The following is a 22,128-nucleotide window of genomic DNA, read 5'->3' on the forward strand; positions in this document are numbered from 1 at the left end:
TGACAAAAAGTGGGTAAAGTATGTACTATTATTTAATGAATATTTACAAATGAGTGCTTTAGATTTTATATATCTCTAACACTATAGTTTTGCCTCTTTTTGAAATTGTGTGTCAATGGAAATTGTATGTGTGTGTGTGCTCAGGCACACACACACTGGTATTATTTGAGCTCAATATTATGTAAGAACTATTCATCCAGGACCAACGTGAGCATCAGTAGGGTCTGGGACAAAAGTGCAAATAGAAATCTGGGGTTCACCCACTCTCTCTGCCTGTCCTAGCTCCATCCTATGCCACAAGAAGCCTCACACACATATGTGTAGATACCTATACCATGTGCGAATAGATGACCCTTGGCCATCCGTTGGTCTTAAGCCTGGGCACACCAGTATTAGCTACCTGTTTTCAGTAGGGTGGGCCTAAGGAGAGTCATTCAGGCTCTGAAAATGAGATCAGAGCCATTTGGACAGGGAATTCAGGGAAGTGGGTCCTTGGAGCCTGGTCTAAAAAGATGGAATTCAGGATTTAGGTGACTGCTTGCCCCAAGGAAAGGTCACATCACAGCTGGAGGAAGGCAGAGGTGAGAGGCTGTCTAAAGTGGGCTCAGGGCAGAGGCCCAAGTTGCTTGGGTCCAAGTGTGGTAGGGACCACATCCAGATACTCCTGTAACAACAGTATGCCATTATGTGAATATATTCAGTCAATTTTTTAAAAGATTTTATCCATTTATTTGACACAGAGAGAGAAATTACAAGTAGGCACAGAGGCAGGCAGAGAGAAGCAGAGGGAAGCAGGCTCCCTGCTGAGCAGAGAGCCCAATGCAGGGCTCGATCCCAGGACCCTGAGATCATGACCTGAGCTGAAGGCAGAAGCTTAACCCAGTGAGCCACCCAGGCGCCTCTATTCAGTCTATTTTTGATGGACATTTGGGCATTTTTTTTCTGCGAACATCCCTATACATAGTATGCTGGTGTACTTGTTCGTAAATTTCTTTAAGCCATTCTCAAAGTGTGGTTCACAGGCCCCTAGGCCCCCTTTCAAGGGGTTACCAAAGTTAAAAGATTTCACTTTTTTTTTTTTTTAAAGATTTTATTTATTTGTTAGAGAGAGAGAGACAGAGCGCAAGCACAGGCAGACAGAGTGGCAGGCTAGAGGCAGAGGGAGAAGCAGGCTCCCTGCCAAGCAAGGAGCCTGATGTGGGACTCAATTCCAGGACGCTGGGATCCTGACCTGAGCCGAAGGCAGCCGCTTAACCAACTGAGCCACCCAGGCGTCCCAAAAGACTTCACATTAATACCAAGACTGTGTTTTTCTTTTTCATTGTGTGTTGACATTTACAGTAAGACTGACACCAACTTCTGCTAGTTAGCCATTTTACTCTTTACTACCAAGTGTGAATGTATAAAGAATGTCTGCTTTGCTGAAGAATGTTCTTGGTGAAGTGGTGATAATTATTTTATTAAATTTTGAGTAAATGGCATTTTAATCTGTGTGATGAAATAGCATCTTTGCCTAAAGCACTTCTACATCCTTAAATACTACAGTTGTCTCAAGGAATAGTAGTTGTGTGATCCACGTGTATGTGTGTGTGCCATGCATGCCCATGTTGTGATCCGAACCGGCTCCTTTTTTCACCCAGAACCAGTTTACTTGAAAGGACAAAGTATAGTTATTCAGACTTGGGCATTTGCAGGTGTCTTCTTGAAAATGAACAAAATGAGTCTGTAACTTCAAGCAAAACAGTGGACCGTGTTTGTTGCCATTGGTCAAATTCTAGCTTGCTTTTTTTTTTTTTTTTTTTTTTTTTAAGTTTTCATCTGTTTATGGCAGACAGAGATCACAAGTATGCAGAGAGAGAGGGTGAACCACGCCGGCTCCCCTCGGAACAGAGAACCCGATGCGGGGCTCCATCCCAGGACCCCCAGACCATGACCTGAGCCAAAGGCAGAGGCCCAACCCACTGAGCTACCCAGGGCCCCCTCAAATTCTAGCTTTCAAGTAAAAATTAGGATTTTGGAAAATTTGTATCCACCATCGCTAGCTTGAGCCTTTCCACTATTAAAGAATTTTTTGATGATGTTAGTGGTAATATTAACAGATTTTTTAAAATATGTTTTATGGAAAAGGTGTTAAACTTTGGAAGATCTGCATAACTTGAACTAACATTTTCCAAATAACCATTTTGTGACATTACAAATTTATGCATGAGTTGAGATCCATTCAGACTGCCAGACAGACTGACTTTTGATGTGTCAGTTTGGCTAGTCTGAACTGCAACCCCCAGAATCTTTCAGTCTCCTTTTAGTTAGAATACCGACAAGACATTCCTTTGTGAGTGTTGGAGGTTAGAGGGAGGCATGACCATTTCATGGCATACACATAACCTTCTCCTAAGTGTTCAGTCAAGTACTGATCTAGGTGCGGTGGTGAAGGAATTTTGCAGATGTGATTGAAGTCCCTAATCAGTTGACTTAAAATTAATCAAAAGGGAAATTATCCTGGGTAAACCTTAGGACACATAGATAGACCCAGCTTTCTTTTCCTCTGTCTCTCCCTTTCTGATCGCCGCTGCCACTCGTGCCTGCAGGTCCCAGCCTGCTTGTCATTTCTGTCCCCGACGGCCTGTCTCACAGATTTTGGACTTGCTTAGCCAGCCACCACATTCACATTGCCCAATTTCTTACAGCAAATCTGGTAATAACATAGGTATCTCCTGTTCTGCTTCTTTTGTTGAACTCTGATACACTATTTTAATAAATTAACAGAGTATAAAAAGCTCATTGATAGGGCTTCAAATTCCTCAGTGCAACTAATCTTCAAGGAACCACCACTTGTCAACGTTTGAAGTGGGATCAGAGAAGAACAACCAGTTACCTGAAAAGGCTATCAAAAATACTCTTCCTTTTCTCAACCGCGTGTCTGTGTGATTTTGGAATTTTCTTTGTGTACTTCAGCCAAAACAGTATACTGCAAGGGCAAAAGCAGGTTATAAGAATCCAGTTGTCTTTCATTAAGTCACCTATGAAAGATTTGCAATAATGAAAAACTGTCACACTTAACAATAATCCTTTTGGAAAATATAGATAGTCTTCATTAAAATATGTTAACGTGTCATAGTTTATTACTGTTAAATTTAATGGTTCACTTCTAATTTCTAATATGGTAATTATAGAATAACTGCACATAAAAAGCTTTCGGGGGTCTTTATAAGTCTTAGAAGTTTGTGCTTGATCTTAGCCAAAAGGCCAAGAAGTGATAATAATTTTTAAAAGTTTAAAGACATCCTGATGCCAAAAGATTTGACAAATACTAGGTAAGGATATACCGAGGAATAGCACTACCAGTCATCAGTTGTATCTTTAATTTTCTGTAGTGATTTTAACCATTTTATACCCACAAGCCATGAATAAGCATTTTTATTGTTCCAAAACCTGACCAACTCTTAATATAATCAGATTTTAAAATTTTAGCAACTTTCATGTAATGGCATCTCATTATTGTGATATTAATTTCCAGTATTCTAAGAGGTTGAACACCTTTTCATAGGGTTACTAAAGCAATTGGATATCTCCTATTTAGAGTGCCTGTTCAGATCTTTTGCTCACTTTTCTATTGTCTTTTTGATTTGTGGAAGTAATTTGGGAGTATCTTAGGTATCTTCTTCTAAGGTCTCTTACTTTTTTTTATAATTTTTTGATGACAAGAAATACATTTAAATCTTAAGTGGAATTTATCAATCCTTGCTTTATATTTGGTAGTTTGGGAATCTTGTCTAAAGATTCTTTTCCTAACCTCATATCATAATGGCATCTTTCTGTATTATTGATTTTGTCTTTCAAAGGAAGATCTTTACTCCTAGAAGCTGGTTTTTATATAAGTAGGGGTCCAATTTGTTTTTTTTTTTCTCCCAGTGGATACCCTGTTGAATAGCACCATTTAAAAGGGACTGTTCTTTGGGGCACCTGGCTGGTATAGACGGTTAAGGGACCGACTGGTTTCAGCTTAGGTGGGTGAGCTCAGTGTCATAAGATCAAGGATGGTATCCGGTTCCATGCTCAGTGCAGTTTGGGATTCTGTCTCCCTCTCCCTCTCTCCCTGCTCCCACACATAAATAAATAAATCTTTTTTTTTTTTTTTTTTTTAAGTACTGTTCTTTTTTCTCTCCTTTTTTCCCTGCCTCCTCTATCACATTTGTATGGGTCTGCTTCTGGATCTCCATTTTCATTGCATAGTCTATCTGGATCTCTCTTCCGTTCTGTTGTTTTACTTGTCTATCTGCACAAATGTCACACTGTCTTGATTTCCAGTGTATGGAGTCTTGATGTCTGCCTAGGACAAGTCCTGCTGTCCCTCTCAGGACTGCTTTGCATCTTCTCAGCCGTTTGCTTTTCCGTATCACTCTTAAACTCTGTTTATCAAGTCAGTCAACTTTTGTAATTTAGTTTGTTCAAAGAAAATAAAATGCCCTGACCTGATTTTCAGTTGGATTACATGGAGTATATAAATCAGTTTGGGAGAATCAGTATCTTGATGATATTGAGTCTTTGGATCCAGGAGTGTGCAGTAGCTTTCTACATTTAGTTAGGCCTCCAATGACTTGATAAGGTTTTATGTTGTCCTTATGGATCTTCTCTTCTTTTAGGCCCTCCCCGCCCCCAAATAGTCCTCTCTTAAGTCTATCATAAATAGTGTTTTTATTTTCTGTTACATAGGAATATAATTTTGCATTTGGTTACCTTGCCTAACCAAATAATTTCAAAGGAGGATGTTGGTTTTTCTGGATTTTCTACATATTTAATCTTATCTATGTTTTATAATCTGTGACAAGTGTTTTTTTTCTTTTCAACCCAATGCTTTTTACATGATTATTTATTTGATATATTTGACTTATTATGCTTGTATAGTATTGAGTTAAAGTAGTCACAGCAGGCAATTTGTGATGTCTCACTCTGAAAAGGAAGGCTTTAAATTTTATCATTAAGCACAATATTTGCTGCAAGTTCATTGTAGATATTCTTTATCAATTACCAAAGTTTCCTTCTTAGTTATCTAGGAAACTTAGAAAAAAAAAATCTCAAAAGAATGTTCAGTTTTATCAGTTGCATTTACCACATCTAATGAGATGATCATATCGCTTTTTTCTTCATCAAGGCTATGAATATAATGAATCTCATTAATTGATTTTTCTAAATGTTAAATCAACCTCTGTTCCTGAGATAAGTCCAACTTTGTCATGCTGTGTTATCCCTTAGTATGTTTTGCATCTGTGCTGCTTAATGAGAGTATTATATAATTTTTACATATACTTGAACCCACATCAGGTGCCTACAATTTTAAAATTAAAGTGAAGTAAATGAAGCAATTAGAACCCTATGAAGTCACTTTCTTTAAGTTCTGATAAAATTTAATTTAAAACTAATTTTGTAACTACTGATTTTGTTTTATATTTACTAATTAAAATTTATTAATTTTGGGGAGCCTGGGCGGTTCAGTGGGTTAAGCCTCTGCCTTCAGCTCAGGTCGTGGTCTTAGGGTCCTGGGATCGAGCCTCACATCGGGCTCTCTGCTCAGCAGGGAGCCTGCTTCCTCCTCTCTCTCTGCCTACCTCTCTGCCTACTTGTGATCTCTGTCAAATAAATAAATAAAAACTTAATAAAATAAATAAAATTTATTAATTTTCTTAAAATAAAATTTAATTTTGTTTTATATTTACTAACAATATAACGTCACCAGCTTTACTTTAGAAAGTATGTATGACATTTTGCTAGCTATGTCTTTTTGCTTCTGGTATGTTTCAGATGTTCTCAACTGAGTCCAAAATCTGACAACCTTCTCTTTTAACTGAAGCTTTACCCCTGTTCCATTTAATAAGTTAAATATTTGCCCTTAAATCTAATCTAGTGCTTTGAAATTGTGCTACATGATTTAGATTTTTCTCACGTGAGCTGAGCTTTGAGACTATAAGCTTGTAAGGGCCCAGCTGTCCTTCAGTTCAATAAATTTTCTAAATTCCATTATTTTTCTTCTTTGACTCATACTTTACTTAGTGATGAGTTTCTTCCTTGCCAAAATGTTGACATTTTGTCATCCTATTTCCGATCCTGATTTCTGGTTTCTGGTTGGGAAATGTGTGAAAAGAGCATGCATTTTGCAGGTGCTGTGTGCAGGGTTCTCTCTGTCCACTAGCTTAGTTTGTTGTTCCTGTTGTTCACATTGTCCATATCTTTGCTGAGTTTCAGCCTGTTTGTTCTATCAGTTATCTAAAGAACCGGTGTTAAGATTTCCCACTAAAATTATTGGTTTTTCTCTTTTCTCTGTGTTTATCCATATTCAGCTACTTCAGAGTCTTTTAACATCTCTGCCCAATGGTTCTTCTGGCCTTGGCGTTTTGAGGCAATGCCCTGCCCCTACCATGGGATGGCCTTGAGTTGCTGGGCTTCCGTGATTTGGGGGACTAAACCAGCCCAGGTCACATCTAGATTACCTACGATCCAGAGTTTGAATGAGCCAGATTAAATGAAAGGAGGCGCATGTGTTTAGGGCGCAAGAGTGGGTTCTTTGCTTCCCTGTTCATTAACTGGGCAGTTAGCCCACGTTGTGTGATTGGCGACATGCTCTCCCCACCTCCATGGAGGTGTTATTTGGCAGTACGGGTCCTGCTAAAGAAAGGGTAACTTTGAATTCCCATAAGAATTTGGTACGAAAAGAGTTTGTTTTTAGTCTAGCTACAATAACCAGCCTGTCAACTGTTGTCTAGATTTAGAAATCTTTGGTCAACATCGAGACCTTGGCATGATGAAGAAGATGTGTGCCCATAGAAAAGCCAGTCTTTTTTTTTTTTTTTTTTTTTTTTAATTTGACAGACAGAGATCACAAGTAGGCAGAGAGGCAGGCAGAGAGAGAGAGGAGGAAGCAGGCTCCTCGCTGAGCAGAGAGCCCAACGCAGGGCTCGATCCCAGGATGCTGGGATCACGACCTGAGCTGAATGCAGAGGCTTTAACCCACTGAGCCACCCAAGCGCCCCAGAAAGCCAGTCTTTTAAATACAGAGATTGTTTTCATTTTGTTATCCCCTAAGATTTATTTCTCCTGTTATCTTTAGTTGTTTGAAGGACTGAAGGCATTTCGAGGAGTAGATAATAAAATTCGACTGTTTCGGCCAGACCTCAACATGGATAGAATGCACCGATCTGCTGTGAGGGCCACTCTGCCGGTATGTAAATTTAGGAGTTTCTTTTGTGTTTCTCCAGATGTGATGAGTCACTGTGATTTTACCACAAAACAAATCCTTTCTGAATACAGTTGATCCTTGAGCAAGGCAGGGGTTAGGAGCACTGACCCCAAGCCATTGAAAATCTCCCCAAAACTTAACCACTGTTAACTTACTTAACTTACTGTTGACTAGGAAGCCTTTTCAAAACATACACAGTTAATCAACACATATATTATGTATTATACGTATTGTAGACTTGATTCTTGTAACAAAGTGAGCTGGAGAAAAGGAAGTGTGATTAAGGAAATCATACTGGAGTGAAAATATGTTTATAGAAACTATACATAAAAAAAAAAAGCCACATGCAAATGGACCTATGCAGTTCAGATCCATGTTGTTCAAGGTTCAACTATAGTTAGATCAATATTCAGTACAAACCATGAGAGTCCTTAAGGTACTTCTCATCTACTTTGTAATGAATGAGGTAAAAATACAAGGAAATAACCAATACCACCTGGCAGTTCCACGATCTGTTTCTTCATAAATGTCCATGGGGGGTTGGAAGAAAAATATACCTCAAACTAAAATAAATAAAATGTGAAGATCCTATGAAATTATAATATGTGAAATGGGAAATAGGGTGTGCCACACAGGTATTTTAGGAGTATTTTTGCTCAATTGCTTGGGACACTAGCAAGTTTGCAATGATTTAATTATTTTGATATTTTAGCCCAAGCTTTCTTTTTTATTAAGAAAATGATATCAAAGTAGATTGTTATGGCCATTGGTGACTGTCTATAACATCGTTAAACAGCAGAATTGATTATATGGTGGGTTGGATTTAGGTCCTATGGCTCACATCTAGGTAAGAGGTGTCTTCAGTTACTGCCCTTCCCTGATACATGACCAGGTTGCCTTTCTGAACTGTAGGAGTCTTTTTCTTCTTTTGCAAATTCTGCATACCTAACGTTCAGGAGCCCAGCCCAAGCTGTACTTTGAAGAAGCCCAAGTAACTACTCCATTTTAGCAGGATCTTCCTTCTCCTTCCTATTTTTGTAACCCATGCTTCACTCACCTCCTTCAGGGGCCATAATATAGTGCCAGAAGGGAAATGAAGGTACATTCTTTGGACTAGTTTCACTCTTGTGCCACGACAGACAAATTACCAGGAAATACTTTAAAGCGGGGGCAGCAGGAAAGGGAATTAACATCTGTTGGACCTCAGCTCTGCCATAAACTGTGTTATGTGGTTTTACATTCCTTCTCTGTTTAATCATAACAGTAACCCTCCAGAAGGTATGTGTTTAAAAAAAAAAAAAAAAAGTATGTGTTGTGTGTTTTAGTAGCACGTTTGTACCTAGAAGAAATCTCAAGCCTCAAGAGCTTAAATGACTGGCCTAAAGTCACAGGGTAAAGGGACAGGGCAAGAAATTGGGTGCAAGATTTTTTAATTCCTAGTCAAGTTCTGTTGTCACTAAATCTTCAGTGACTCAGAGTGACGATATGTCCTGTATGATTGGCAATCCTGAATTCTATATTCTTATGCTGCGGTTGCTGTTCTAAGTTCTCATTTAAGTAGGCAGTTCTAAATGTCATGAGTTCTACTTAGATATGTATTTCTGAGTCATTTCAACCCTGGATAACCCGTGACCTACATCTCTGAAAGTATGTTTCTTTGCCCTGTTAAGTGAGTAGAAACTAACTTATTTTAGAAGCTGTCACCCATCTAATATATGAAAACATTTTCCTCCTTAGAAATAAACTTCTCTTTGCCTTTGCCCATTTTTCTCTTGGGTTATCTGTGTTTTTCTTACTCATTTTCAGAATATCTTAACAGATTCAAGTTATGATACTTGGTTAGTTAGGGGTTATGAGTAACTTCACCCAATTTGTTGCTTCTCAGCATGGAGTCTGTGTAAGGACTCCCTCTCTCTCTGCCCCACCCTGCCACTCTAGTGCGTGCTGTGCTATTTCAAATAAATAAATAAATAAATCTTTTTTTTTTTTTTCTTAAGATTTTATTTATCCATTTGACAGAGAGATCGCAAGTAGGCACGGGGGTAGGGGGAAGCGGTCTCACTGCCAAGCAGAGAGCCGATGCGGGGCTTGAGATCATGACCTGAGCTGAAGGCAGAAACTTAACCCACTGAGCCACTCAAGCGTCCCTAAATAAATAATTTTTTTTTTAAAGATTGTATTTATTTATTTATTTGACAGATCACAAGTAGACAGAGATGCAGGCAGAGAGAGAGGGAGAAGCAGGCTTCCCACTGAACAGAGAGCCCGATGCAGGGCTCGATCCCAGGACCCTGAGCTCATGCCCTGAGCTGAAGGCAGAGGCTAAACCCTCTGAGCCACCCAGGCACCCCTAAATACATAAATCTTAAAGACGAAAAAAGCAAAACTCTTTTCTACCTTAAGGTGACAGAGGTATTTTTTTGATTTTTACTTTATAAAAGTCTTAATGTTTTATCATATTTAAATGTATAATCCAACTATAATTGGTATTTGCTATGGTAAGAGATAGGGATCCACTATTTTATCTCCTCCATGAAGATAATCTATCATCCCATCACAATTTTAGAGAAAAAAATCAGGAAAAAAATTGGTTATATTATTACTTCTTTTTTTTTTTTTAACATTCTAAAGCTTTCATGAGGATCATTTCTTATAGCTACAATGTAGGAAAATCTCACTCTTCATTATGTTTTCCATTCCTTCAGGTATTTGACAAGGAAGAGCTTTTAGAGTGTATTAAAGAGCTTGTGAAATTGGATCAAGAATGGGTCCCCCATTCAACATCTGCTAGTCTGTATATTCGTCCCACGTTCATCGGAACTGAGGTACAAACTGACTCCCTGTTTCTGGGTGGGCAGCTTATCATCATTTCTTCATGTGAGAAACTTCTGGGATATAATTTGATAGCCCCCAATAACATAAATGACTCCTTTCTCCTGATTATCAAAACCAGGTATCAGCAAACATTTTCTTTAAAGGGCCAGATGGTAAATATATCAGGCTTTGTGGGCCATATAGTTTCTGTCACAACAACTCAATTCCAACATTGTGGTACAGAAGCAGCCATAGTTACCAATGTAGATGAGTCAAGGAATGAGCAATAAGCAAGGCTGTTTGTCTTCCCTTACTCAAGATTCACCAGTATTTCCTTATATTTTCCTGAGTTTCCTCAGAGTAATTCTTCAGTGTAATGTCTCTTCTCTTGGCAGCAGTTCTCCAAGGTGGAAGTGGTAATGATTTTGAAATTTGGAGGAGGGAGAGCTGCTGCTTTTAATTTTCATTTTCCTGAAATCTTGGGATTACCAAGGAGTGGGAATAGAAGTCCCTCTTCCCCCACAGGAAATGTTGAAAATGAAGTTCACACAATGGGTGTTAGGGAAGGACCTTGAGAGCTAGAGTCTTAGCTTTACACATCAGGATGATAAGATCTGCTGGTAGGTCACAGTCTACTGGTTGGTGCCCTTGCAAAAGGAGGACATGCCTGGAGAAGCTAAGGCCACTTGGATGGGTGTCCTGTAAAGACCCTATTACTTGTCTCCTTCCTCTTCTAGGCAGCTGTGGTCTTATGGAGAGTGGGTGGTGTGGAGGGATAATGGAGGGGGCGAAGATTGAGTGTGGGTAGCAAATGAAGGGGCTGTGGCATATGAGATTTTTAGGAATAGGGAGAAGATGACACTTTTGCTGTAGTCTAGGCATTCTGCTCTCTGCTAGGTAATTATATGCTTACCAGTTTCTCTATTCTGGCATCTGAATGCCAGAAGTATGGAAATATATAAGGCCATGGAAAAAATACCTAAGTGGTTCTGTGGCATCCTTTGGATGCCTTTTGAAAGACTATTATGAATCCAGACAATGAATTTCATGAAGTCCAGTCTCCCTAACAAATTTGGAAGAATTGGGACAATAACAAAAGTTATCTACTCCTTATGTCTCTGACATTTTAGTATTAATAAAGTCTATTTTTAATTTTATATTTTATTTACATATTTTATTTTTAGTGTTTATATTTTAGGATAGGAAGAAACAGTTTTTAAAAGTTTGTCGAAACATTGTTACTACTCTGGAAGCACTGTCTTGTGTTTATTCTGAAGTACTTCCCCACTCTAAGATCTGATTCTTCTATTCTGAGTTTGTTGAAAGTTTTGTTATGAATGTATGTTAGATATTGTTGATGGCTTTTTCTAAATGTCTTGACAGGATTATGTGTTTTTGTCCCTTATTCTAAATTATATTTGTTATATTCGGTTTTTTGGTGTTAAAACAACCTTGCATTCCTGGACTAAATCCTACTTAGCTACCCTGAATAATTCATATTAAATCTTGTATTCAGTTTGTAAGCATTTTGTTAAGAATTTTTGTCAATGCTCCTAAAAGGTATTGGTCTATAGTTTCCTAGTGTATTTTGTTCTGCGATTTAGTAAATTGTTCAGAGTTCCAGAATCCTATAACCTAGAGTTAGACAAGTTTATAAATCTGATTTTATAGTCTAGCCTGTTGTCACAATAATCCTCTCTATTGGTGATCTTCAAATTTTTGCATTTGAATCACCCAAGTTTGTTTGTTTGACTGATGATTGATTAATTGGCTGGGGAGGGAGAGGGAGAAACACAATCTTAACCAGGCTCAACCCCAAGTCGGAGCCTGACACAGGGCTCTGTCTCTAAAACCTGAGATCATTCCCTGAGTCAACATCAAGTCAGATGCTTAACTGACTACTGACAGCCATCTAGGTGCCCCCACCCTGTTTTATTTTTTTTTTCATTTATTTTTTTATTTTTTAAAGATTTTATTTATTTGACTCAGAGTGATCACAAGTAGGCAGAGAGGCAGAGAGAGAGGGGGAAGCCGACTCCCTGCTGAGCAGAGAGCCCGATGTGGGCCTTGATGCCAGGACCCTGAGATCATGTCCTGAGCTGAAGGCAGAGGCTTAACCCACTGAGACACCCAGGCACCCCCAGGTATTTTTTTAAATATACATCTTGACCCCAATCCACAGAGATACTCATTAAGTAGATCAGAATGGTGTTTCTGATGCCGGGCGGAATTTAGGAACCTCAGTGACAAAAGCCTGGCCAAGTAGTTCTCTCCCACTGGACTATCAACTTACCTACTTGATCGTGCTTTGGATCTCAGAATCAAGAATTTTTCAAAATCTGCTTTACAAGTAGTAAGTTAAGAATTGAAGGAAATAACTGCTATCCTGTGTAGGTCAATATTATTTATATTTGGTTGATATATTTATACATATACTTATATCAATATTTACATTATAAATATAAATGTGTTTATAAATACATATAAGTGTATATACAGGCAGAAAAGACAATCACCTGTAATTCAGAAATGAGCATAATACAAATAATGTTCAGTAAAACATTGGATTTAAACATTTATACTCCACACAGATATCTTACAGTCTAGTCTGGTAAATTACCACACACTGACTTTTCATGGTGGATGTATTTGGTAAGTGAGGTGCTGGCTCGAGGATTAGGCCCAGTGGCTTCCAGTCCACTGCGACTCTTTCATCAGGGATGACTAACTTTTGCTGGCCTTTTTATGTTGCTCGATTTCATGATGGCTCTGCCTTGTCACTGGCTTCACCGAATAATTGCAGACTCACCTCTGTATCGGTTATCTGATGTTTTGGTCTTGTCTTCTGCTGGCTAACATCCACATAATTTTTGTTTCCAGTTCTTTTCATGGTTAGATGAATTGTTAAGTGGGTCTTCGATCCAGGAGGTGTTTTGACTTCTTTGAATGAGCAAATAAATATATGTTGGGGTAATTTATTAAGTGATCTCACCCTGCCTTAATCTCGTGTGCCCAGTGTCTAGTCCTGGGTGTGGTAGTCCCCTGTGAGTGTCGAATAGTCAGTGTTCTACAACCCACTCATCTGTATTGAGCTCCAGCCCAGAGCCAAATAATTTAAGTCTGTGGAGCCAAGATCAGAGACCCTGCATTTAAGCAAACGTTCCAGGGATTTCTTTACTACTTTCAAGAGTATCACCATCTCAAGCCTTGGGAAAGAATTAAGTATATGGCTAGCAGTCTTTAAAGCTTTATTTGCTCCTGGGATGGCCAACTGGCACCAGGTAGAAATATTTACATCTTTGAAAGCTCAGCTTCGTCCCAAGGGCACGGTGTCGTTTTCACTTTCAGGGACCATGATACAACAGTCCAGTGTTAATTATTCCTTCTTATGCCCAGTTTGATTCAGCAGCCATGTGATAAGAGAGTGGTTCTCCTATCAGCTTACGAATTTCATTATGTTTGCAAAGTGTTCTGCTTCTTCACATGTTTATCATTAACTGACCCTTCATTTTTACTGACTTACATAGGTAATACCTACATATGAATGTTTTTGTGCAGTTCTTCATATGTCTTCCAGACTTATTCGATAATAATTGAGTCTATTACTAAAAGCTTGTTAGATTTAGGATTATGATAAACAGAATAGTATTTTATTGGGACATTTATAATTATCTATTAGTATATAACTACTGGGTAGAGCTTGCCAGTAAAATATACCAGGCTGCCAATGGGTAGAAATTTTTTTAAAAAAATTTTTTCCCATGAAGTTCATATTACTAAACAAAATGCTGAACATTAATACATAAACCTCTTGGGAAAAGTTTAGAGAGTAAAATCATTCACGTTACCAAAAGATTTCTCATTAAAAAAAGAATTTGAACATCCCTTTACTATCTTCTAAAATGTTTTTTTATAGGGAGTTAAAAACTTAAACAGAAACTAAAAGCTGGAGTGCCTCAGACTACTGCGGATTATGTGTCAATTGGAAATTAAGATAAAATCTGAAAGCCTACTATTTAAATAAAGAACATTTACACGAACAATTTCTAGATTTTCATTTTATCGGTCAAGAAGTTAAAATTACATGGCTATCAGAATCAGTACAGGATACTGAGCAGCCTTACCTCTAAAGAAGCTGGGTTTTGCTGATTTTAACATCTGTTTTATCCAGCTTCACTCTGTTTAGTAATTCCAAGCAGGTACAGCTATATGAACGTACAAACAGACACAGGCTTTATTTCCTTAGTGATTCTAATAAGGTACAAGTGCTTTGACCACAGTCTATAACAAAATAGGCACAACCATGAATTCTGAAATCCCATGTGATCATGGCGTTCAGCCTTTCACCTTTCCAGTTTTTCTCAGTGTCCTCTCATCCCACCGGAGATGATTAGAGAGGTGACAGAGTGAGGCTGCACTGGATAGTAGCAGGGCTGAGGATCTGTGTGACGGGGAAGAATCAAGTCTGATGGTGGAGCGACAGCCCACTCAGCCCCTTTGACCAGGTCCCAGGCTTAGGCCACAGATCTGCAAGCCACCAGCAGACTTGGCTTTTTCAGCTGTTCTCCTAGACAGACTGTCTTTGGCTCATGCAGAAGGGGAGGAATCCCTCATATTCAGTTAACTCATATACCTCTTCTTTTTTTTTAAATATATATATATATTTAAAGATTTTATTTATTTATTTGACAGAGCACAAGTAGGCAGAGCGGCAGACAGAGGGAGAGGCAGAAAGACTCCATGCTAAGCAGAGAGATGGATACGGGGCTCCCTGGGATCATGACTGAGCCATCCAGGCACCCCTTAACTCCTACTTCTACACTCAGAGCACCCCTACGTAAATCTCTGGAGCTGAGCCCCACTAGTCTGCTTTGGTTAATTGCAGCTTCGGATGCCCAGAATACAATCTGAACAGTGCAGAGCATTTTCAGTCACTTCACATAAACAGTTTCCCCATTCACAACTTCTGGAAATCTTTCAGAATGACATTTTCATTAGCGCTCCCATTTATAAAACTCCCGCTGCCAAATGGTCCAACCCTTGATTTCTGGTTCACTTCATGGGAAGCTTAAGGACATAAATTTCATAGACCTGTCTTTCTTTTACTTTTATCACCTTGTAAAATCTTCATATTACACATATAATGTAACCTATAATTGTAACTGTTCCCATGAAAAGAATTTCCTTTATTCACTGCCCTTACTTATGCGTATATATATTGTATCTTACAATCATTTCTCTTCACAATTAGCCTCTATAAATGAAAGAATGTGAACAGATTTTAAAACTAAGGGGTGCCTGGGTGGCTCAGTGGGTTGAGCCTCTGTTATGATCCTATAACTTGTCTTTTGTCTACAATTTATTATTTTTTTTTAATTTTTATTTATTTGACAGAGAGAGAAATCACAAGTAGGCTGAGAGGCAGGCAGAGAGAGAGAGGGGGGAGGAAGCAGGCTCCCTGCGGAGCAGAGAGCCCGACATGGGGCTCGATCCCAGGACCCTGGGATCATGACCTGAGCCGAAGGCAGAGGCTTTAACCCACGGAGCCACCCAGGCACCCCTGTCTACAATTTAATGCATTCTATCGCAATCATATTTGAGATACACACACATACATACATATACACACACATATACATACGCATTGATTCCACTGCTTATAAACAATATTAAATTCTCATTTGTATAACTCCGTTAACATGCTTCAGATCAACAGCCCCATCTAAGTATCTTCAAACCTGGAGTTTGGTTTTCGAGGTCCAGCTTATTTGCATTAATTATAGCCTATGAAATGCAGCTTGTTCTCACCAGCTACCATCCACTCCTACCAATGGACAGCCTCTTGAGGCTGTTCTGGTCTGTGTCACCATTATCATGGGGATGATTTCTGTGGTTGTCTTCATTTTTACCCTCCACTGCGATGCAGCTCTTCCTGCCTCTCAGTTCATGGCACTTCCCATCACGGGCTCTGAGGTCCCACCGTTTGGTTCCTTATTTCCTTCCATCTTCATTCCCTACTCTCATCCCATCTTCTCACCACCCCCTGGCAATCATCTCATGCCTTGAAAGGATATTCTTTTGGTCTGTGTGTGTGTTTTCGGTATCTCTTATTTGTATTTTCTAGAAATGGTTTTGTTCCACTGATCTCCCATTTCTGAACGTTTTCCCAAGGCATGTTGTTTCTCATTTCTGTGCAGGTTACTATGTGTCTATCCAGTCCATCACTTCTAAGTGCTGGAAAGTTCTCCATGCTGGACACCTGCCCCACCTGTGCCAGGTCCCTAACTGGGATTCCATTTCCCTGTCAGCTGATCCAATACTGCAGCGAGAAGTTGACAACATAGAACCCAGGAAATTCTTGAGTTAGTGTTTCCCAGCAAGATGCCCTTGGCCCATCTTACTTTCCCAGTCTGGGAAAGTTCTGCTGCTTTTTAGGGAAGTCCTCATTCTTTTTGATGAAATGCAGTCACTTGTTGGACACTGTCACCAACCCCTGCCATTATGAAGCTCTCCTAAGTCTCAGGCACGGTGCTTGGTGCTTTCTGTGCACTGGCAAACCCTGAGAGTAGGAGCTCCTGGTGGCATTTCAGAGATGAGGAAACTGAGCCCCAAAGTGATGAAATAAGAAGCCTGTGCACTCAGTCTCTCTGCCATGGAGCTGGGTCTAGGGAAACAGTGCTGAGCAAATGTGACATTTCTGCTCTCTGGGAAATCCATGTCTGGTGCTGCAGTCACTTTTCATAATAGAAACTCATGAAATGACTGTGTACTGCTAGAGGGAGGTCTGTGCTGTGGAGAAATGGGGTGTAGCTCAATAACAGTGGTTAGTGTGGAAATATAATGGATGGGGCTACTAATGTCTTTCCTGTCTTGTTCTCATATCAGTCCACCTTTGTGTCTATTTCCTTTCCTTCTCTGAGCCAGCAGCTTTCCTGCTTTTAATTACATTTGACCTAATCACTCCAGATATTATAATGTGTCATATATTCTGTATTATATAACACACACTATCACACAAAACACACCTTTGTTATATAACACACTCCTACGATCTTACGTTCAGTTACCATACTTCCAAGTTGAGGGATATCAGTTTTCACATGCAAATTTGCCAATCTGTTTCTAGGATTTTATTTAAAAAAAAATTTTAGGGATACCTGGTTGGCTCAGTCAGTTAAGCTTCTGCCTTCAGCTCAGGTCATGATCCCAGGGTCCTGAGATCAAGTCCCCACATCAGGTTCCTTGTTCAGCAGGGAGCCTACTTCTCCCTCTGCCAGCCACTCCCCCTGCTTGTGTTCTCTTGCTCTCTCTCTCTCTCTCTCTCTCTCTGATAGGTAGATAGATAGACTTTTTAAATTCAGTTAAATCTCTCAGGCATAGTGCATAATGATCCAATCAATTCTTGCATATATTGCAAATTGACCACCGCAGTAAGTCTGGTGAACAACCATTGCCATCCATAGTTTAAAAATTTTTTTTCTTATGATGAGAACTTGAAAGATTTACTCTCTTAGCAACTTTCATATGTACAATACAGTGTTATTAACTATAGTCACCATGCTGTTTGTTACAACCCCAGGACTTATTTTATACCGTTTGTACATTTTGATCTTCTTTACCCATTTCTCCCACACCCTGCCCCTGCCTCTGGTAACCACCAATCTGTTCTCTGCATCTACAAGCTTGTTTTATGTGTGTTTACATTTTTGTTTTAGATTCTGAATATAAATGAGATCATTTATTTCATTGCGCATAGTGCCCTCAGGGACCATCCATGTTGTTGCAAGGCTGCGTTCCTTCTTTATTCATGGTGAAGTAGTATTCCATTGTATCTGTAGACCACATTTTCTTTCTTCTTTTTTTTAAATTTAATTTTATTTTTTCAGTGTTCCAAGATTCATTGTTTATGCACCATACCCAGTGCTCCATGCAGTCCGTGCGTGCCCTCCTCAATACCCACCCCCAGGCTCACCCACCCACCTGCTCCCCCTCCTCTCTAAAACCCCGTTTGTTTCTTAGAGGCCACAGTCTCTCATGGTTCTTCTCCTCCTCTGATTTCCCCCAATTCACTTTCCTTTCCTTCTCCTAATGTTCTCCATGCTATTCTTCATGTTCCACAAGTAAGCGAAACCATATGATAATTGACTTTCTCTGCTTGACTTACTTCACTCAGCATAATCTCCTCTAGTCCCAGCTATGTTGATGTAAAAATTGGGTAGTCATCATTTCGGATGGCTGAGTAATATTCCATTGCATATATGGACCACATCTTTATCCATTCATCTGTTGACCACATCTTTATCCATTCATCTTGGTTCTTTCCACAGTTTGGCAACTGTGGCTATTGCTGCTATGAACATTGGGATACAGATGGCCCTTCTTTTCACTACATCTGTATCTCTGGGGTAAATACCCAGTAGTGCAATTGCAGGGTCCTAGGATAGCTCTATTTTTAATTTCTTAAGTAATCCCACACTGTTTTCCAAAGTGGCTGCACCAACTTGCATTCCACCAACAGTTTGAGAGGGTTCCCCTTTCTCCACATACTCTCCAACACATGTTGTTTCCTGCCTTGTTAATTTTGGCCATTCTAACTGGTATAAGGTGGTATCTCAATGTGGTTTTGATTTTAATCTCCCTGATGGCTTATGATGATGAACATTTTTTCATGTGTCTGCTAGCCATTTGTATGTCTTCTTTGGAGAAGTGTCTGTTCATGGTTTCTGCCCATTTTTTGATTACCTGTTTTTTTGGGTGTTGAGTTTGATGAGTTCTTTATAGATCTTGGATATCAGCCCTTTGTCTGTAGTGTTATTTACAAATATCTTCTCCCATTCTGTGCGTTGCCTCTTAGTTTTGTTCACTGTTTCCTTTGCTGTGCAGGAGCTTTTTATCTTGATGAAGTCCCAAAAGTTCATTTTCGCTTTTGTTCCTTTCCTTTTGTTTTCCATTTTCTTTATCCATTCATCCTTCAGTGGACATTTAGATTGTTTCTGTATGTTGGCTATTGTAAATCCTGTGCAGTAAGCCCAGAGTTGCATTTATCTTTTGGAGTTAGTGTTTTTGTTTTCTTTGGATAAGGACCCAGAAATTGCTGGATCATATGGTATTTCTATTTTTAATTTGCCTGGGAGTCTCCATACTGTTTTCCAGAGAGACTGAGCCAATTTAATTGCCTACCAACAGTACACAGGGGTATTTTTCTGAGATGTTAAAGGAGCTATTTGGGGGAGGGAAAACTATCTGGTAACAAACTCAAATAGTACCAAAGGCATGTAAAGGTAAGGAAACTTCCTTTCACTCTCATTCTGATCTAGAGTTCCACCATTTGCCTCCTTCCAAACAATTCCTGTGACCTTTTTTTATATCCTTCTAGAGGCCCATATTCTTACCTCTACTTGCATACATGTGTTTGTACATTAACCATTAGGCTCTTTTTTCAAAACTGGCAATAATTCTTTGCTCAGGTTCCCAGAATCAAAGATTTTTACACACACATTCACACACATAGTTTAAAGAAAAGAATTAAATATGAAAATGTATGCACTTAACTCCCAGTTAACATTAGAATATGACTAGTACAGTTAGGAGTAGAAAGTGACTAGTACAATTGAAACCTTTTGTATATCTTTCTCTGTTGATTTCCCTTCCCTCCCTAGAATCAATTAACCATGGTGTGCTATGTAGTTCTTTCTTTATTTTCTCTCCTCCTTTTACTTCCTGCCCCCAAATACAGGATTGTCTTATTACAGATGGACAATTGGCGTGTTTCTAACTTTTGGCTCTTATAAATAAAGCCTCTGGGGCACATCCTTGTATGTGTCTTATAATTGACCTATGTACTTGCTTCTCTTTGGTATTTACTTAGGAGTTAAATTGAATAGAAGGATATATGTGTTTTGCTTTACTAGATACTGCAAAACAGAGTTCCAGATTGCTTTTACCAGTTTATTTTCCCACCAACAATGTATGAAAATTCTATTTGCTTCATATCCTTGCTGACACCGGTAGTATCGTGTTAATTTTATCCACTCCGATATATGAGTCTTACCTTCTTGTAGTTTTAATTTTTATTTCCCTGAGGGCAAATTATGTTGAGTACCTTTTCATATGTTTGTTGTGTATTGAAAATCCTTTTGGGAAATATCTTTGCCAGTCCTTTGCCGTTAAAAAAATTCATTTGTCTTTTCAATTTTTTTAGAGTCTTTGTATATTCTAGGTGTAAATTCTTTGTCAGAGATACATTTCACAAGTAGTAACTTTCCATTCTGTGACACATCCTTTATCAGATCAATGTATTGCAAATAGCGTTCCAGTCTGTGGCTTGTTTTTTCGGCTAGTCTTGCTTTTTCACTCTCTTACTGGTATCTTTTAGAAAACAGCAGTACTGGGTCGCCTGGGTGGCTCAGTCAGTTAAGCATCTGACCCTTAGTTTCAACTCAGGTCATGACATCAGGGTCGTGGGATTGAGCCCCATGTCGGGTTCTGTGCTTGGCACAGAGTCTCTTTGAGGTTCTGTCTCTGCCCCTCCCCCACTGTATAAAATAAATATTTTTTTAAAAAGTGTTTCTTTTTAATGTAATCAAATCTATTTATTTATTTATTTATTTCGTGGCTTCTGTGTGTTTTAAAGAAATTCTTCCTTACTCCATGGTCATACTTCTGTTTTAGAGTTGTGCTTTTCCATTTAGATGAAATCCATTTGGAAGTGAACTTTGTATGAGGGAGTCAATTTTATTTTTATCCATATGGATACCACATTATTCTATTACTGTTTTTTGAGTGGTCTATCCTTTCTTCCCTGATTGACAGTGCCAGCTGTTCAATATTAAGGCTCCATAGAAGAAGACTATTTTTGGCTCCCCAGCTGTACCTTCTCTCTCTCTCTCTCTCTCTTTCTCTCTCTCTCTCTCTATATATATATATATTTGTATTTTTGTCTGTCTCTTATTTAAATGGCAGCCATACTATGAACAATTTTGTTTGTATTATTGTTTTTGCATTTACAATTTGTCTTAGAGATTCTTCCACGTCAGTACATACAGATTTATCTCTATTTTACCCATTTTCTTAGCTGTAAGATATTCCTTCATACATACGTATCTTTTAATTGAATACAGGATGCCATAAATTATAAGTTACCCATTATTTTATGCACTGAAATGGAAAAAAACATCGCTAAACTATGATGCAGTACTCTGCTGACAATCCTGACTCACTCATGAATTAATCATACCAGGCTTTTATTATTATTTTTTTTAATCTGTGTTTCCAGAAGACATCTGCAATTCTTCCTGCCATCATTTGCGCTGCTTGGCTTGTGATAGGCATTTTTATTTTTGCATGTAGCTTAATAACAGAAACTAACACAGCTTTATCTTCATATGGATTTCTTCCTCCCAGAGGTTCCATGAGAAGACTGGATGTTGCTTTGCAGGAAAATATTCAGTTGCATTTTTTCAGTGTTACTACAAATGTTTGTTTGACTGATATCAAATATATGTCCTGCTCCTGTCTTTGCACTTTCTGTTCAGTGATTTCTCTTTTCAATGCCAAGTCATATTGTAACTTTTTAAAGACATTTTAAATGGCAAACTCAGCATGTATGGCATCACCAATGCCCATAAGCCACTGGAAGTACCATCAGTATGAATAGCTAATTCCAAGTCTGGTAATGCCAGCTTTCCCATGAGTGCTACTTGGCCAATAGCAGTTGTAAAATGCTGAGTCTGGATTTCAGACATGTTAAATGTGAGAAAAAATTGATATCTTAGAATCAATGAAATACAGTAGCATAATTTATGCAAAGAGTGTCCTATTCATCACCCATATGTTGATAGAACAAACATAAGAAGTATCATTAGTAAATTGAATAAAATGAGACCATTAAATTTGGGAATCTTAAAAATGCAGGCTTTCTACAAGGAATTTAGGTTGTAGACAAATTCCCTAGTTCACATGAAGACATATATTCAAGGAAGTTTATTGCAATTCCCAAATTTTCTGACAGATTGGATGTGAATGTGAAAGGAGATAGGTCAAGTTTTCCTTTGGGCCAGAGCAACTGAATAGTGACAATTTGT

The 22,128-nt window shown here is 38.7% G+C and overlaps 1 protein-coding gene across 4 annotated transcripts in view; it reads left to right on the top strand.

Moving 5' to 3' along the window:
• The window catches only part of BCAT1 (branched chain amino acid transaminase 1), a 109,442-nt gene that overhangs the window by 48,557 nt on the left and 38,757 nt on the right, over nt 1-22,128 (top strand). For all 4 annotated transcript variants that reach the window (XM_032347660.1, XM_032347662.1, XM_032347659.1 and 1 more), the window contains 2 exons: nt 7,103-7,213; nt 9,937-10,056. In XM_032347660.1, coding sequence (XP_032203551.1) covers nt 7,103-7,213; nt 9,937-10,056 — 231 coding nt within the window. The remainder of the gene's footprint in view (nt 1-7,102; nt 7,214-9,936; nt 10,057-22,128) is intronic.

The sequence above is a fragment of the Mustela erminea genome, chromosome 6, assembly GCF_009829155.1.
Source record: "Mustela erminea isolate mMusErm1 chromosome 6, mMusErm1.Pri, whole genome shotgun sequence".
Classification (NCBI taxonomy): domain Eukaryota; kingdom Metazoa; phylum Chordata; class Mammalia; order Carnivora; family Mustelidae; genus Mustela; species Mustela erminea.